Source organism: Silurus aristotelis, assembly GCF_946808225.1.
Source record: "Silurus aristotelis genome assembly, chromosome: 7".
In the NCBI taxonomy this organism is placed as follows: Eukaryota; Metazoa; Chordata; class Actinopteri; order Siluriformes; family Siluridae; genus Silurus; species Silurus aristotelis.
Window position 1 is genome coordinate 21355887 of NC_139580.1, and position 19200 is coordinate 21375086.

The 19200-nt window shown below is 38.3% G+C and overlaps 1 protein-coding gene across 4 annotated transcripts; it reads left to right on the top strand.

The window, feature by feature from the left end:
• The first annotated feature begins 898 nt into the window (after positions 1 to 898).
• wasla (WASP like actin nucleation promoting factor a) lies at positions 899 to 18648 on the top strand. Of its 4 annotated transcripts, XM_083545801.1 has the most exons (12): positions 1086 to 1505; positions 6969 to 7103; positions 7255 to 7341; positions 8108 to 8204; positions 10557 to 10580; positions 12647 to 12827; positions 13037 to 13079; positions 13730 to 13883; positions 14528 to 14545; positions 15356 to 15903; positions 16015 to 16123; positions 17476 to 18271. In XM_083545801.1, the coding sequence occupies exons 1-12, from the start codon at positions 1401 to 1403 to the stop codon at positions 17535 to 17537; spliced, it is 1563 nt and encodes a 520-aa protein (XP_083401927.1). In that variant the 5' UTR covers positions 1086 to 1400; the 3' UTR covers positions 17538 to 18271. The 4 variants fall into 4 exon arrangements, with proteins under 4 accessions (XP_083401928.1, XP_083401927.1, XP_083401929.1 ...); XM_083545802.1 differs by lacking the exon at positions 14528 to 14545 and having other exon boundaries at positions 899 to 1505; positions 17476 to 18648; XM_083545803.1 differs by lacking the exon at positions 10557 to 10580.
• The last annotated feature ends 552 nt before the right edge of the window (positions 18649 to 19200 follow it).

Sequence of the window (19200 nt, forward strand, 5' to 3'; positions counted from 1 at the left end):
AATCAACTAAAGCATTGATCATGTCATTCATGCTACTTCGTCAGAGCTTGGCAGAAATTAAAAACTTTTTATTCTAGGCAGAGACACAATGTAAGCTGTAAATGTTGGCGATTTATACTACGTCTACACCAATCTGGATTCATTTGAAAATGGTGTTTTCGTCTAAAAACACTTTGTGTCCTCACTTTCAGTCGTTTCCCAAAAGTTACTCATCCACACTGAAATGTCTGAAAACGCTTACGTCCCTGTACTGTGCATTAGCAAAATGTAAGACTCTTTGACATGCGTAATTTCTGCCTGGCGTTTATTTACTTTCCAGCAATGACTTAAAATGCATCATCATTTTCGAAAGCCTTTGTTTTCACAGTCCACGCTGCAACGCAAAAACTGCATGTACAAATTTATCCATTTTGGGGAGCGTTTTTCCAAAAAGCTACATTTTTATTGACTGAAAACGCCTTCTCAGTATGGACAGAAGGCCTAAACGGAGAGAAAAAAAAATATGTTTTCAAATAAAAGCTTATTAGTATGGACATGGCCCTACACAAGTTATAGTATTAAGAGTTACGCTGTATCCTGCACTCATGCTGCTGTATACCGACTTATGTGAAACAATAAACAATAATCAAAACAATCATGTTGACGTTAGAAATAATAGTACTTTTTTTTTTCATCTCACAATTAAAATGCAACACGTAAATCCGTAGCAGCATTTCCTACTATTATTCATGCGGTGAACTTGATCTTTTGCAGATCAAGGTAATCTTCTTTGATATTATGACGTAAAGGTGCCCCCCCCCCCCCCCCCCCCCGGGGATCGTGAGGCTCCGCCCATCCCAAGCGCGGCTCGTCTGTCCGCATACTGCAGAATACACGGGAAAACAGGAATAAACCATTCACTCAAGGAGGGGAGGGGACTTCACAAATATGCCATGTTATAGAAACTGTTGCAACATGAGTTGCGTAACGTGAATCCTTATTGTAAATAATAATAAATGAATCTCTCCTGATATGACATTTTGTCATTGATAAAAAAAATATGGAAAGGGGCTGATTTTAAGACCCCTATTCGTGGCTGGTGTGTCGCTTCATCCACCGAGCTGCCATGTTGGATTGAGGTGATCGTTGTTGCTGTAGGAGTTCGGGATGAAAGTTTATAATTTGCAGATGATCGGTTGCTGAAGCGTCCAAACCGAGTTTTATTTGCGGGATCACACGTTTTGTTTAAGAAGAAGGTGTGCTTGGAGGGAAAGGCAAGTTCTGGGTCGGTTCTTTGCGGAATGCAGTTCCAGGATGGGCCGAGTGCAGGCCACGATGATGTGTGATCGCATATATTTCACCTAAAAAAACTTTACCAGGATACCAACAGCAGGACTCGTCCGCCTCGTGTTTTTGCAAACATGAGTGCACCAGCGCCTCAGAGGAGGTTGGCAAATGTGGGCTCTTTGCTCCTCACCCCGCAGGAGAACGAGTGTCTGTTCAACTACCTTGGCAGGAAATGCATCGTAAGTTCTGCATACTGCGACTTTCCCCTTCAGGTTCACTTGCCAGCTCGGCTTTCGGGTTGTGTTGAACGTGGTGAGAATTTTAGCCGTGAAAACGGTCGCTTCGGTGCACGGACGTGTTTATAACGGTGTTTGTTTTGATGCGAAGCTGAATCGTGTAGCCTGGAGTTAGCTGGGATGGCCATGGGGAACGCAGGCTGAACAGGCTGCTGGGGCATGGAAAGTGAATGCCGCCTCAGGGGACCTGTTTTAACGTGGAAACTCTGACATATCACTCCCTCAATCAGTTTTTTAACTGAACCGGTTTCTACTACCAGTCCTACACTACATGTTGCAGTAATGGAGCAGTATGTTTCCTCCTGCGTGTAGGCCGGAGAGCCGGGTTTGTTTACCTCGGGCACTAGGTATCCATCTGTACGGGCACAGCAGCAACCATGAGCACTGGCCATGTAAATACAGCAAATGTAAATGCAGCCCTGTAAGACTTTATATAACTTTATAGCTTTATTTTGTATGAGAAACAAAATCCGTTCTTATTTATAGATGCTAATGATGCTAGGCACGTAGTATGAAGCGTGTTTCAAACAAATGTTCTCCGGTTTTCTCCTTGTTTCTGATGAGTAGTTAAAATGAACTCTATTCTGTATTAGTTAACAGGTACAAATCTTAACTAATGTTGACTTAAAGGCAAACAAATACTTAGCATTTGTTTGTGTTAAATAACTACATCTGCATTTAACTAATGTTTATTCTACCATTGAATGAAGTGTATGTAGTCTGTTGTATATGCATGTATTGGATCTATTTCTGCTATGATTGCACAATACAGGTAATCATTTAGTCGTGATCTTATGGACAAAAGAAATGTATGAGTTTTGCTAATTAACCATCACAATCATTTCAATGAAATTGCTTTTTCTATTCAGGCTGATTTCTATCTTAGAGACTGAACTAACATCTAGAATCTAGGGCTTTATCTGTAGCTTGTTTGTGAAACATACAAATAAAGCAAGGAATTAAGTTGTAAATAATGTTGAAGTATAGTGTATCCAATGTTACTGTTTGCTTGTCAAGGAAACCTTAATGTAACCCCCGTGACAATCTCACATTACTCGGTTAACTATGCAGGAGTGAACTGATACTAGTTTCAGCATTTCAGAAGAATGGCTTTGCTTTCTTCCTCCTGTAGTAAGAACGCTAATTCAGGCTCCCACCCGTTTTGTTTAGCTCATGTTTTATGAAAATGTCTATTTCAGTGTTTGCTGAGAACGTTTAAGCTCTCGAATGGAGTCTGGTGGAAATGCTATGAGGCTGCAGGCACTCTTGGGACTAATAGGCCTGTTTGGGATTTAAACTATTTCCTGTCGTTGTGTCCCAGACAACAGTAAATCACTCGCATGGGATCCATTAACCCGTACTTCATTTTTCTTTTCTCACTTTGGTCTAATAGGTAAATTTGGTGGAACCGCTTTTGAGTAATGAACACGGTTCACTCCAGCTCAGGAGTCTTCATACTCCTTAAGATTTTGGTTTGTTTGCTTCAGAGCTAAGAAGAATCTGCTGATATCTGCAACTTTTTGTGCAGAGTCAAGTTTATGTTTTAAATATTTAAAGAGGAGTGTCCAGTAACGTTTTTATCACACAAGCAATGTTAGTTTTACAATAAAAAAGACAGCTGTCAGAGCTGAAGGGTTTAAAATGCTAGCATTAAGGGATAAAATGCAGGCTATACTTTGATAATAAGCAGGAATTCAGATTCAAGTTGTGTGGAAAACTGGATTAGGTTTTGATTTAGTACAAGCAGTTAAAAAAGTAAAAAAAAAAAAAAACCTAGTTTACAGCATCCAGATGTGCCTGCACAATTTACAGTATACCATTGTATAAATTGTAATCTGATTATATTTGCAATATTGGCCATGATGATGCTGATATTACAGAAGGCTGTAATATGTAAACACGTAAAGGATGACCAGTCATAAAATTGTTTATTTAGTGATGTGGCTGTATCAGATACATCACATGAGTGAAAAGGGGGCTTAAAGATGCAAGACATGAATCCTGTATAATAAACTTTATTTCGGCTTCTCCCATTAAGGGTCGCCACAGCGGATCATCCGTATTTATAATCCGCATGTCCGATTTGGCACGTTTTTACGCAGGATGCCCTTCCTAAAGCAACCCTCCCCATTTATCTGGGCTTGGGACCAGCACTAAGAGTGCACTGGCTTGTGCAACCCTAATGGCTGGGGTCGGTTCCCCGACCGGGAATCGAACCCGGGCTGCAGCGGTGAGAGCGCCAAATCCTAACCACTAGACCACCAGGGACAACCTGTGTATAATACATTATATATTTAAATCACATGACTCATGCTGTTGTAATTTCAGTATATTAAAACCCTATTGTACGAGCAACTAATAGTACGAGCAATCAAAAATACGAGCGACCTTGCTCGCCAAATTTTACCCTATTTTTCGAGCAAATTTCGAAGGCATGAGCAAACCCACACTGCCGGTTCCCCGCTTTCGACCGAGGGTAGCGTCAGTCGCTTAGTTGATCTCGTGTCGCTCTGTCGCTCTCGTTGTTCAGTGCAGCAAAAACATAACTTTTTTTTTTTAGTGTTTTATTTTTATTTCACTAGAAATCTTGAAAAATGTATCGCTTTTACAGTAATTCTTAAGGGGACAATTAGTTCGAACGTACGAGCAAATGGACCTACGAGCAATTTTCACAAACGAATTGTGCTCGTCCAACGGGGTTTTACTGTATTTTGTTATCTTTAAATGTATTAAAATTAGAAACAGGAATATAATGTAATATCAGCTGTGTTGTTGGACCTCTGATGGTTATTTAAGGCTTTATTTTTAAAGATAATTATTAAACATGCACCTTTCCTGGTATCTACTAAAGGTGTAAAAGATTTGTTGGTTCCTTTGTTGGTTCCACCCTACTAACTGGTTTGTAGAAAATATACTTTGGTGCCCTTATTTCTGAGTGTATTGACCAACACTAGCACCATAATCAGATTGTAAATGATCCCTTAATACCTTTTTGTTTCTTGTCTGCAATAATGACTTATCCATTCTCATCTGCCATCTTATTTTGATTTCTTATTCATGTTTGGTGGAGCTAAAGAGGCAATTGACAGTACAAGCACAATGTTCACTCGAGAACAGACAGCCAAAGAGCCAGCTCATAAAGTGGCCTTTTATAGGGACGACTGAATGAAACGCAACAGCAGGATCCTTTTCCACCGGTCATGTGACACTTCATTACAGTTTTCTGAACGAGTGCTGAAATCTGAAGGCAGAGGCTGTGCATCAGGTCCAATTCAGACAATTAGGGACAAGAACCCCCTCTCTGTCCCCAGTTGTCTGAATTGGAGCTGATCCACACTCTCTGGGGGATTTCAGGGGGTTGGCAGAGGGGAGGAAGAGAGGGTGGAGAGAGGTCCAAACAGGGATGTCTGCACAGTCAGCAGTCTTTATGGACAGGAAGTGAACTGATCTGCCTCCTCCACTGCAAGGTTTTTTGCTTGAGGGAAAAATAGTGCTGAGCCAGTGCTGATCTCTGTTTCAGATTTCCATGTTAGCACCAGCTGAGTTGTCGTAAAGTAGCATTTCTAAACTACGCTAAACTTTTATTTATTTATTTATTTTTAAATACATTAAATGAAGTTAAATTCAATATGCTTAGAGTATATATTATGCATTCAGTTATAAGTAATTGAAGCCATTGCTTGTGGTTTGACACACGCTGGTGAAATTGAATTGAATCTGATGAACGACCTCCTCAGAGCAGGTCTCTGAAGACCTGTTTGTGTTTTTGGGTTTCTATTCAGCTGCCTGTGTGTTTCCTTTAGTCAGAATATCCTAATGCTGAGATTGCTTTATTATTTTTTTTAGCATGAGCAGGAAGCAGTTTTCCCTGTTTGAAATTAAGAAAAGCCATGTGTCGTTATTACCGCTGTTACTGACGTGGCAGTTTTTAACACACAGATTGAATTCTTTTCTGTCTTGTTTGTCTTAGTTAGCTGCCTACCATTTTTTTCACATTTTATTATCCTCTGATATTTCTGACAATGATTTTGATTACTGACTGTAGTGTGTGTGTGTGTGTGTGTGTGTGTGTGTGTGTGTGTGTGTGTGTGTGTGTGTGTGTGTGTGTGTGTGTGTGTGTAAGCAAGCAAGCAAGCAAGCCATTTGTCCATGGAAAATTCTTCATCTTTGAGATCTTGGCCTTGTTCACTTTTACTGCATTGCCAAGAGACGGGCCTGTTTTTTTTTTTTTTTGCCTTTGCTAGCCGGTGCCCTAAAGCATGCAACTTACTGCTGCTCTCTTTACATGTGGCACACGCACTCCCTGGGTTAGCATAGATTTAGTAATTTTTTTTTTATAGTTACTATTGGTATTAGTAAGAGTATTAATAAAAAATGTTTCTCAGAGTACATTTATATTTATGTATACATTAAAATTGTATCAAATTCTATTACTAAGCATATACAGCGAATCTGTATAACAAAATTTTGATGGTCAGTAAAACTTTAAAAAAGAAATAAAAATGCCTACGGTCAAGGACTTGGCCATTTTCAGTGAAAAACCGAAGAGGAAAACATCCTGTGGCATCCTGTGTGTTCGGTACCGTAGCTTGAGTTGACTAGTGTTAAAATGATCATTAATAATACAAGTTACCAAAGCGGCAAAGTATTCAGTAAGAAGAAGTGAAAGAATGTGGGAATTCAAGACTTTATAATCCATTAGAAATGCAGTCTGAAAACTAATTTTCATTTTGCCGTCTGTCCCATTTTATCATTGATACATTGACACAGTTTCCAGTAACAAGCTTCTGGGCAGAAATTCATAATGCAGATCTTTATTCTTGCATGAGTCTGAAAATATAAAATCAGTTTAAAAATGAGCATGCACAATCTGCTGATGATTAAATATTCAGTTTTGATTTTGGAATGATACCACATTAATTGCATATTTATCACGTGTTCTTTTTTATTTATTCTTTTAATTAAAAAAAGTGTGTATTGTAATTATATAAGGATATTTCCATGAATTTCCCTTTTTTACTTTTGAATAAATATTTTAACAGGATTATTAGTAGCCTTTTCGTGTAAAAATCAGTTGAAGCTTAATTTTATTTTTAAAGTAATTTTATTGTTAAGTATTCATGGCATCACATTGAGGACGTCAGAGCATCGTGCAGCCAGAATAACAATAATCAGAAAAGAAAAGACCCCTTTTAAAATGAAAAACTTATGATTAGATTGGAAACATGTAAAAATAGACAGCCAAAGTTTTATAGAAATAATCGTACATATACTGCTAATAATAATAATATCGAAAATGGACAGTCATAGATAACCAGAGTTATAAACTATTATATATAATATTGTCTGACTTGAGTTGAATTTATTTTGTAGTTTGACAGGAAGCTCTGCTTATATTTTTGCCAGACTCTGTGTTCTGCAGTGGTGCAGGTGTACGCAGCAGACAGAGGTCCCTCTTGGAGCAAACGATGCTGTGGAGTGGCCTGCTTGGTGAAAGACAACCCTCAGCGGTCTTATTTCATTCGTGTGTTTGATATCAAGGTGAGTCTGCTGCAGATATCCCTCACGCTTTAGGCGTGTGTGTGCATTTATTATGAAACCTTAAATTAGGAATAGAGCACCTATGAATAAATCTACCAGGGCTGGAGATTGGGATGTTTGCTATTCATTGTTCTTGTATTTTGTTTCGCAGGAGGGCAAAACTAAGTTCGAGCAGGAGCTGTACACTAATTTTACAAGCAATAGTTCAAGACCTTACTTTATCACGTTTCCAGGGGATGTAAGTTTGTTTGCTTCTAATTATACTATTGCCTAGTTTTCTGAATGAAACTGTTTTCCATAAGAAAGTCTTTCTTTTCTATTAGGGCTGAGATCCACTTCCAGTTTGGACGACTGCTAGTCACATGACCTTGTGTGTGTGTGTGTGTGTGTGTGTGTGTGTGTGTGTGTGTGTGTGTGTGTGTGTGTGTGTGTGTGTGTGTGAATTTTATACCACGCTCATTTCTTTATTTTTTTATGACGTTGATTGCGTTTTTATAACACGTTTCACGCGTATCTCTTTAAACAGCAGCAGTTTTATGATGAACAGCCTCAGGAGTCGCTAATCACTGTGGCATTTTTCATTGTAGATAAAAGGAACAGCGATTGTAATCGGTGCTTACACTAATAAAACTGCGCTATCAAAATCTATCTTTGAAATAGTTATTATGCCTCGCCAGCAGCATCAGCATGCAAAGTGAGGACATTAACGAGCGAGCAAAAGCCTGTGGTTCAACGGTTTACGTCCGCCTCTGATCCCGAGTGATTACCGAAACCAAAATAAAGCATTTAATTTATGAAAATTTTTACATGTGGTCCTGTTTCAGCATTTATTTTTTATTTTTTTATTAGTCAGTTATCAAAACATCTACAGCGCTGTCTAGAATGTGTCGTTTGATATGCATCCCTACGTTGCAAGCGATTTTGTGATTTGTTTTTTTCCACTTCATGCATCTTGATGTCAAGCGCAGTAAGCTAAATGGCTGTCTGTGCTCTGTGCTTTTCAGTCTTGCCAGATCGGCCTGAATTTTGCTAATGAAGAGGAAGCGAAACGATTCCGCGTTGCCCTTAATGACCTTCTCAGCAGACGACAGAAGAAAACCGGTGATTATGCCAGTCTTTCTTTTGGCTTCTTGCATTTTTTCCCTTTTATCCTTCATACACAAGCATCACATGGTAATTATTCAGGTTTATTATTGTCCCTAGTTTGTGTCATATGTTCATCACAAATAAATATACATTTAAGATACTGTCACTATACTAATACTAAATCCTTTCTGGCAGTATCTCATAACTTATTTTCCACATACTTTGACAAATGGCAATTTTTTTCTAATGTGTCCAAAGCTGAATTAATCCTTCACTGAGCGAACCACACCCTTTTACACAGCAACCCCTGTAGAACCTGAAGAAGTCATTGTTGTCAGATTTTCAAAATATAATTTCCAGTGGTGGACAGTAACCAAGTAAAGGTAATTTGTTACTGTACTTAACAAGCTTTTTCGCATATCTGTACTTCACTGAAGTATTTCCATTCGGGTGACTTTTAATTTAACTTCACTACATTTCAAACTCAAATATCTAATTAAAAACTCAACTGGTCAAGCACGCAGCAAACCACCAAAGAGTGGGAGAGTCGTAGCTCAGTGGTTAAGCTGCTGCTCTTGGGCCCTTGAGCAAGGCCCTTATCCTCTGTGCACCAGGGGCGCCTTATCATGGCCGACCCCGTGCTCTGACCCCAGTTCTCTAACAAGTTGGGATATGCAAAGAAAAGAATGTCACTGTGCTGTAATGTATATGTGATAAATAAAGGCTTTTTTTTTTTTATATATATACTTCTATTCAATCATTGTAGTTTTGAAGTTGCTACTTGGTGATATCTCCTTAGCACAAGCATACAGTTCCGCATCAGTTCAACAGCAAGGAGACCATTTTGAGAGGAATAAATGATAGAAGAAACTAACTTGCCACACTTGTGATCTTATTTGCATAATTTTCTTTAAGTAGTTGAAAATAGGTTTTTGGCTTGTTATAATTGTAAAAGATATCAATTAGTGCTTGATTTATTAATGTTATTCGGGTTGATAGATTGTTGTGCTGAGAGTAACAAACATGTCTTTTCACATAAAGAGTCTTGTGACACAAATGATATGACTATACATTATAAATCATAGTACTTTTGATACTTAAGTACATTTGCAAGCAAATGCTTTTGTACTTCAAGTGAAAGTTTAAAGAGAGCACTTTTACTGGAGTAATGTTTTACCTACTGTATCTCTAGTACAAAGGCAGCACTTTGTTTGTGTACTTTGTCCACCACTGGTAATTTATAATATCTTATTCGAAATACGTAGTGTAACGAGGAAATATATTGGTGTTGGATGTTAGGAATGAAATGTTAACTCAAGTTAAAGATATGGGGAAAAAAATAGCTTTTCTCCAAACAGCACTAGATAACAATAGAAGCAGTGAGTTTATTTCCTTTAGTGGTTTTGAGTGAACTGAGTGGGAGTGATTTTCTGATATTGATTGATTGATTAAAAAAATGGTTTATGTCCATAGGTTTTGGTGGGGCAGGACTGCATTACTAACAACAAAGCTTTAAACAAACTGAGGTCAAGAAACAGATATTGTATAGGATATTATCTAATGAATGTTTAGAGCAAGAGAGAGCTATGATTTATAATAGTTTATGAGTTATAATAGTTTTTGAGTGCTAGAAATGGAGCAGCTCTTCCCCACTTGCTCCTATGGACAAGCTGCTGCTGTAAATAATGTATAATTATTTGTTCTTGATTGTTAAGGTTAAGTTTTTACACCACAAGGAACTTTATAAATGTTAATTCACTATGTGGCTTCATTTACTTTTTTCTTAAAAGCTAGATGATGTTTTGTCATCTTAAGACTGTGGAATGAATTCTGCAGACGAATAAAATAAATGACAGTCTTTCTCCTGTCATGAGCACAACACACATCCCCCCCCCCCCTCTCTCTCTCTCTGGCCCTCCTCCTTTCTCTCCCTCTGTTTTCCTTTTCTTTCTCACACCCCCTCCCTCCTGTGTGGCTTATGTCCAGTTTTTCCTGCTCTCGTTTTGCATGAAGTTTGAGGTTTTCTGTGTGTGGAGTGTCTTTAAGACAGGGCTCCATGCTTCCTGTCGCTTATCATTAGACCTGTTTTCCCGATTTCCACACCTCTCTGAGTGTATGTCATGAGCTTTTTGGTATTTATTCCCCCCCCAAAAATGCTTGTAAGAGAAAAGTCAGATATGATCTCGCCTCATAAACGTGCAATACCCAAATGCTCTAGTTTTCTTCCAGATGCCTCTCCGTCTGATCCTTAACAAACTAACCTCACACTACAAAAATATCTCTCGGCTTTTAATTCCCTTTCTGCTGACAAGTTCTTCTTTTGAGTTGCTCCCCCATATTTTAACATTGTTAATTTTGTTTTTGCAGAGAAAAGACGTGACCCAACAAATGGTATGTGTTCTAGTACCTGCATTCAATGCAAATTATTAATTTTGAATGTTATTTTAAAATATTTTATATAATAATAAAATATATGCCTATATAAAATATATAGGCTTTCTATTTATTTATTATTTGTTTGTTTATTTATCTAAAAAAAATGTAAAAATTTTTTATTTTTATTTTTTTTTTATTTAATTTTTTACTTTACATTTTGGGATCCTTCTCCAAAACCTTTATCTCTGCAGTTGAGGGTTAAGGGCCTTTGTTGGGTACAAAAAGTAATTTTGGCAGTGACATCCGATCTTCTAATCAGATGTCCAACATCCTTTACAATGAGCTACCAGTTCCCAAAAATGCAGTGGTTGCTCCTATAGGCGCAAATGTTCAACTGAGACAAGAGAAAATACTTCTCATGTTGCACTGTTCAGCCCTGCCGTGTTTATGTAATACCAGCTATTTTAAATAGTTACATGCAGTTAAGTAAATAAAGAGACGTTCACTTTGAAACTAATATGGCACCAGCTGAGGACACCCGACTCGGTATAATTGTTCGATCATTGCTTGTGCTGTGATTTGCCCAGAAAACCTCAAACATCACCATGTTCATTCATTTCAACACCCAGTGTACTGTTTATAACAGGAAAAACAAAACATTTCTGTATGTGCCTCACATTCAAACCTGTATTTTTCTTTCGATGTGCTGTTTGCGATTAAAAGCAGTAGTGATTGAGCGGTGGACAGTATCTTATGGGGGGAAAGATAATTCTTATAACTTCATATTCTCTGAACATCATGATTTATTTCTGAAATATTTCCTCCTCCAAAATGTAGATTTAGAACAATAAGGGAGAAGCTTCATTATCTACAGTAATGCAATTTATTCTTCTCTTGCTGGAAGGAATGCGTTTTGCTTTTTCCTTAATTTCCAAAGACCTATTTTTATTTTATTTTTAATAGAAAATCCTGATGTCTTTTTAGTTCTTTGTCAATCCATCTTAATGAAATTAGGTTTACTTGAATTGACTTTGAAGTGTTCTAGGGTTGTGTGTAATCATGGAGCTCAGCCTGTTTACCTTCTCTAATGTAAATTGCATTTTTAATCTTTGTTGGTTTAAGGCTTAATAAAAAATCAGGGGGGTTTTTTCTTCATCTTTTGGGGCCTGTACCCTTATAGCGAGATGTGGTTTTATTTCTTACCCACGTTTCACATTCTGGATGCCTGAACAGTAAATTACTGTCAATTCTTGTAGGGGGACGATAACTATATGTGTCCTTTGTTACTTCTATCCAAGCTCTGCTACAGTGAAATATGAGATTTCCTTCCTTCCATCTTTTATCAGTTTTTGTACATCATTGGTCGTCAATTAGATTTGACCTTGGTACACATAGGCTATTTGTGGTTCCCCTTCCTGTTTTCCGACCCACAGAGAAGAGTGAAACTGAAGTAGATGTTAAATATACGAGTGTATACCCACCTTTCTGATAATATATAACAGATTTTATGTAAATTTTTATGTAACAAAAAATGTGCTGAAGTCTCAGACTGGCATAGGATTATTCTGCTTCGGCACGTGAAACACTGACACCTTGTGGACACTTTCATTTTCTGTAGCAGTATGATGTCAAAACATCTGCACACAATGTCTGCACAAGTGCCTCGATTAGCAACATACAAAAATTCACTTTTTGACGTTATGAGTCATAAAAAGCTTATTTTTTCTTTTTTTTAACCTCTTTTTGCCCTTTTTGTAAAGTAAATTCTTGGAAATTGGCAGTATTTTTTTCTTTTTTTCTTTCTCAAAACCAAGGATTTATGTCTCGAAGTATGTCCAAGTTACTTTAAACTGAGATTAGAATTAAAGTTCGAATTGTCAGCTGTGTGCGTCTGTTGGCTGTGGATGGCTTGTAGACCACCCCCTCAGTGTCTGTGCATAGGAAGAATAAGTTGTGGTTGGCAACACAAACTCCGAGAGCTCAGCCAGCAAGGCTGTCACCCTGCTCAGCAATATGGATAACAGAACTGGGATTTAAATGATGTTCTAGCTAACAATCCTTGTTGTATGTGCTGTGTCCAGGGCCCACGTTGCCAATGGCGACAGTGGACATCAAGAACCCAGAAATTAACAATGTGAGCTTCCACAACAATTCCCACATGAACAACATGGTGCACAGTAGCCTTAACAAGAAAGAGAAGAAGGTGAAAGGCAAGAGGAAGAAACTGACGAAAGCTGACATCGGGACTCCAAGCAATTTCCAGTAAGTCTTTTTCCTACTTTTCCAGTGGTCCAGCATTGCTATCTGTTCAGGTTTCTGTATGCTGGAATACATTATGCACATAACCGAGCATGTGCTGTGTATTAATTTGATTCATGAGGCACAAATTGGACAAAATATTAGCTTTAGTTAATCTTCAGCTGTAGCATCAGCTTTATGTACTTAACATAAGCTCTCGTGTCTTTTAACAGACACATCGGTCATGTCGGCTGGGACCCGAACACAGGCTTCGATGTAAGTACAACAACAAGGGTTTGCTCTGTCACTCGTGCGCACACTCATCACACATGCATGCATACTGAAGTGGCTCTTTTTTAGAACACAATGCCGACCTGTGTGGCAGTGGCATGTCAGAGTGTGAATGGGCTTGTGTTCGCACAGACTCTGCACCGATTCTTTTACACACACACACACTCATACACACACTCCCACACAGCAAGTGGCATATTACAGTTGGTATCACTGCATTATAATTGCGCATATTATATACATAATGCCGCCTCTGCCTTATAGTTGGTAAGTAGGATATTTTCCACAGCTAAAAGCTCGAAAAGAAGCCATTTCTCTATATAAAGTAAGCAGTGTACATGCTTCTGCATGGTCACTGCAATACCTTTTGGATTTTTTTTGTGATGAATCGTCCTATTCGCCAAAACAAAACCCTACCACAAGGTGTCAGGATTGGGTTAATATCGGTCACAGTCAGTACCACAAAAAATCCACCCAGTAATGCTAATGATCAAAATTTGAAGGATATTTATTTTAGTGCGCGCACACACTGCATTATTCATTCGCTCGGTGTACACACAGCATTTATTTTTATTTAAAATGTTAAATCTGAAATCTAGTATGAAATAGATTTTTTGCTCTTGCCCACATTTCAGCTGAATAATCTGGACCCCGAGCTGAAGAACCTGTTCGACATGTGCGGCATCTCCGAAGCACAACTCAAAGACAAGAAGACATCAAAAGTGATTTATGACTTCATTGAGAAGAAGGGAGGTGTGGAAGCTGTCAAGAATGAATTAAAGAGACAAGGTGAGCAACAAGTATCGCTCATAAACAACCTTCATACATATTACTTGCGTCATATTAATTAAGCAAATATTTGTTTGAGCTAAAGCAGCATGAGGTAATGCAGATTTGATCAGGGAAGCTTGCACTGGTCTTTACAGGATTGTACATGGATTTTGTTGGGGGGTTTCATGCTGAATAAAAGCATAGCTACGTGGTTCATTTGTTTAAGGAATTTATTAGTTAAATAAATAACTGGCTAGGAAACATAATTGTTTTAACTCGACTGATTATTGGTCAACACTGGTCTTCTTGGGACACATGACCTAACCAATTAAATGTCCCAAAAACTTGGATTCCATACTTCTGTGTGTGAGCAATCATTATGTCACTTGTTTCTATGTGGAAACCCAGTCAGAAGTTAAATTTAAACATTTAAGTGACAGAGAATTTAGTTGACCAGATTGTTAACCTTTTACTGGTAGTAGAAAGCTGTCCTTATTTACTGTGCTCTGTGAATTGTGCAAGCAGCAGGTCAGAGAAATGCTAATGAAGGGCCGCTTTTGCTAAAGGTCTCCGCATTATGCATCATATCTTGAAATAAAAGAATCAAGACGCTATTAAACCAAAGTTGTGTATTTTATACATCTGTGTGATTTTGTCTTTAGGTCCCCCCAGGTGGAATGGTAGGTGTAGCCAACGTTTTTCTCTCGCTGGAATCTGACAGTAGATTTGCATGCATTGAGCAAGCGATTTGTTAGTGTGGTGTGCAGTGATTTGGCTGGGTTTGTTTACTTGGCTTTCAAACGATTTCTTAAAGAGCCCATGAAACAGATAGAGGATTTTGGTTTAATAATGTATGTTGCCGTACTGGATAAAAAGGATGCTTATGGAGGGATGATCCTTAAGCATTCTGGAGGGCATTTCATTTCTCGCAAGGGATTTGCCTCTGTAGTTTCTACGAAATGATACTATAAAACTAAAATGTCTATTGCATCTGAAATACCTGTTTTAATGCCATGGGCCCTTTAAGACCTTCTTATATATTTTATGGATGACTGACTGCAGGCTTTGTTGCTAAGCCTGTATATGTATCTACCAATAACTCGCTGATCATTAATGTAAATGTGGTATTTTATTAACTTTGGCTTGATTATTATTGGCATTATAAATGACTCTTGTGCTAACACTCAACAACCACTGGCTCATTTGAAAAGCTGCCTGTGGATAAATAAAAAAACTACTAATGCCTACAAAGAAAGGTTAAGGTGTTAAATATATATATCAACTTACTTTCAACTCACAGTTTCAGTATCCACTGTCCCAAATCTAATTAATTAAAACTGGTGTCAAGGCAAGACCTGAAAGACCAGCAATCTCTGGTGGAGATCATTAACTCTGCATACGTTTCCCTTGCTGCATGTTTATTGGCCTGAGATACAGCAACTAACAGGTATATTTAGAACACATTTTTTCTTCGTTCTTTCCTTTTTTAGCACCTCCACCTCCTCCTTCACGTGGCGGTCCTCCTCCCCCACCTCCTCCTCCTCACAATTCTGGACCTCCTCCTCCCCTACCCCCTGCCCGTGGACGAGGAGCGCCACCTCCCCCTCCCCCTTCCAGAGCGCCAACATCTGCTCCTCCACCCCCTCCGCCTTCTCGCCAGGGCTTCGGGGCACCTCCTCCTCCACCTCCAAGTAGAGGTCATCCTCCTCCCCCTCCTCCTGCTCATGCCAGCATGTCCCCCCAGGCCCCTCAGTCTCACCCTCCACCTCCTCCACCTCCACCACCAGCAGCAGGAGGAGCTCCTCCACCACCTCCTCCTCCTCCTCCTCCACCTGGACCCCCACCTCCACCCGAGGTGGATGGAGTTGTGGAGTCAGTGTCCATGCCCGCAGGAGGTAAATCAGCTCTGCTGGATCAGATCAGAGAGGGCACCCAACTGAAGAAGGTGGACCACAATAATAGCCAGCGTCCAGCATCCACCAACACAGGCCGGGATGCTCTACTCGATCAGATCCGCCAGGGCATTCAGCTCAAAACGGTTAGCAGCACTTGTTCTCGTTCAGAGATTACATGCTTACTGACATCATAACCCGAGTACGTGGTGGGAAAATGTTAATGAAAAATAATTTGTTTCTCTTCCCCTGTGAAGGTATCAGATAGTTCAGACTCAGGCCCACCCACACCTGCTCCTGCATCGGGTATTGTGGGAGCACTAATGGAGGTGATGGAGAAAAGGAGCAAAGCCATTCATTCCTCAGGTAAGAGCTGTTTATTAGGACTAAAAGTCCCTACCTGAAATGGATTTGCATCCTCCTTAAGAACAGTGTTGAGATCATGTAAAAATATTCTTGTATGATTTTTAAGGGAGTCTGAAGGGAGAACTGACTGAGTATATAAATATTTTATGATGTTTAATATTTAACAGTACTTACATTTTTAATAGGTTAAAATAACATTTTAGGTAATACAGTTTTGTGGAAAAAATTTAACTGTAAGCAAAATACAAAGTCACACAGTGTAAAAGGCACATTTGGGGGGGGGGAAATCGTAATAACTGTATGAATTTATATTTACAAATATCTTTATGGCATTTGAAGGTCTTATTCTCCAAAGCAACTCAAGAGTCTTAAGTGAAATACATATCTTCAGTAAAATAAGTCCGGGTCATAGAATACCTTCAAGATAAAACCAGAGGTGTAAAAAAAACAAGTGAGAACCCGAAGGAAAACTTTTTTTTTTTAAATAAACCCTAAGGTATATAGTATTTTATATGTAAAATGTATATACACATTTTAGATTATGACAGATATATAGGTTCTGAAATAATTTAGGAATAGGTATGTAGGGTTTGCACAGACTTTATTTGTTAGAAACTTCTGTACACCTGCACATTCTTGCAATTATCTATTCAGCCAATCATGTGACTGTAGCAAAAATGATATTCTCTAATGCAAATAGTTCAATAGCTTCAGGTAATATTGGCATCAAATATCAGAATAGGGGGGAAAGTGTAAACTCTGTGACTAAATATGGCAATGGTTATTGGTACCAGATGGACTGGTTTAAGTATTTCAGCTGCTAACCACCGTGCAACTTCACACACAAAAGTCTCTAGAGACTCTGAAATGTTGAGGAAAAACATCCTGTAACTGGAGGGTCTGCAGGCTGAAACACTTTGTTGAGAGAACAGATCAGAGGAGAATGGCCAGCCAGGGTCTGAAATCAAAGGAATTGTGAAGAGTGATCAAGTTATTATATCTACCAGAGGGAGTGGTAGCTTAGCGGCTAAGGCGCAGGGTAACTGATCAGACGGTTGGGGGCTCATGCTCAGATATCGCCAAGCTGCCACTCTTGGGCCCTTGAGCAAGGCCCTTAACTCGCTGTACTCCAGGGGTGCTGTATCATGGCTGACCCTGTGTTCCTTTTTAATCCCACCCTAAATAGTGTCTAAGAAATGGTAAATGGTTACTTTGGTTAAGTGATTATCACTTGAGCTTCGACAAGTTTCTAGTATCCTTTTGTCGCTTCCAAAAAATGACATACGTTTAGTACACCCCAAGATATTAAACTATTAAAAATTGCATTCTTTTTTTTTTTTTTTTTTAAACAGACGAAGACGAAGATGATGATGAGGATGAAGACTTTGAGGACGATGATGAATGGGAGGATTAGAGCTCGTCTCCTTGTGGTAACTCCCACCCAGTAGAATAATTGACACTAAATTCTCACCTTTCCAAAATGTACTCAAACTCTGTACATGTTCTTTCAAATGGCTGTATATTTTTGTTGCCTATTTTTATTATTATTTTTTTTTAAATAATTTGTGCAATACCTCATATAATCTGTAAAGTATTGTCATGTATCCTCTGTAAAGTAATATCCTGGATTAACCATGTGAAATTTAACGCCAGGAAGGGCTTTGTCGATTTGAATGTTTGTTCCCTCATTAACGAGGAAAGGGAGATGGACAGGATCCTCAATGTACTTGTTAATTGTTGATTAACGATTGAAAGCGCTATTTTCATACCCTGCTTTTCAGTACTTTTGATTTTCATATACAAGTCCTAGTTTAGCATTCTATGTTTTGGTAAGAGGTTCTTCTATCAGAATATTTAACCCTTCCACCCAGCCACCAAACCTGTAACTGTATGTAAATGTACACTCGGCTGATAAACTATGTTATGTTTTGCACGGATGTCGAGATGAAAGTCACTACAACACCACATTTTGCTGCATTTTCACTGATTTCCTGTGCTTTTTAGTACCAGGTTAAGGTTTCACTGAACACTACACACACACACACACACACACACACACACACAACAAAATACAGTTTAATTTTTCTGTTTAATTTCTTGCTTTATGGTGTTATTGAAAAAGATAATGCTGTAGATCAAAACTGACAATGTTGTAAATGCAGTTTGTTTTGAAATATGATCAACATCCCCAGTAACTTTTTTTTCTTTTTCTTTTTTCTTTTTTTTCTTTTTTTATCATATCATGGAAGAGCACTACACAAAAAGTTCAGCAACTTAAACCATTTACTCTATAAGCTTTTAAAAAGCCACTGCTTTTTAAAATGCATGACAAACACATGCAAGGTCAATACTAAGGATCTTTGTGTAGCAATTAACTGTTTTAACAGTATTTGTCTGAGTTTTGCTACCCTTCAAGGGTCGCGCTGCATTAAAACTACAAAACTGACACCGAACCTTACAAATGGGTTGGAACGTGGAATGAAAACACTAAATTGTATACTTAAATAAATGGTAATATTGGTTCATTTTTTTCAGTCGTTTGTCTTTGTGTCAGTGGTAATGTCAAGTCATTTACCTGTAAATTTCACATTTTGTTCAATTCTTAATTCACCAGTTCTCTTTCACAAGTCCAAGGGTGGGTCGTGTTGGTGTAGTAATATTATGTAACATTGACAGAGCAAGTTTTAAATGAGCAATTTGCAACTTTTATGACCTTGTTGACCCTCAAATTCTAGATAAATGGGTCAAAGTCATGATAACTGTAAGGGTGATTAGGCTATATACACTACAGGCTAATAGGGGTTTTTAAAAAGAAACAATAGCTGTCAATCGGTCAATCATTGTTTACTGAATTTTATTTTAATGTTGGATTTTCCAAATACCTCTGTCTTTGCAAAAGAAACAATTCATATGTATTTGTCTACTTTTTTTCCCCCCCAAGTATGACAATCTCAAAGATTGGTAAAATTTTAATTTTTCCAAGTATGTTCTTTATTTTTTTTTTATCCTGAATCTTTTTATATTCCTCTAAAAAAGAACAAACATTCTCCCTAAATTTAAATATGTAAAACGGACCT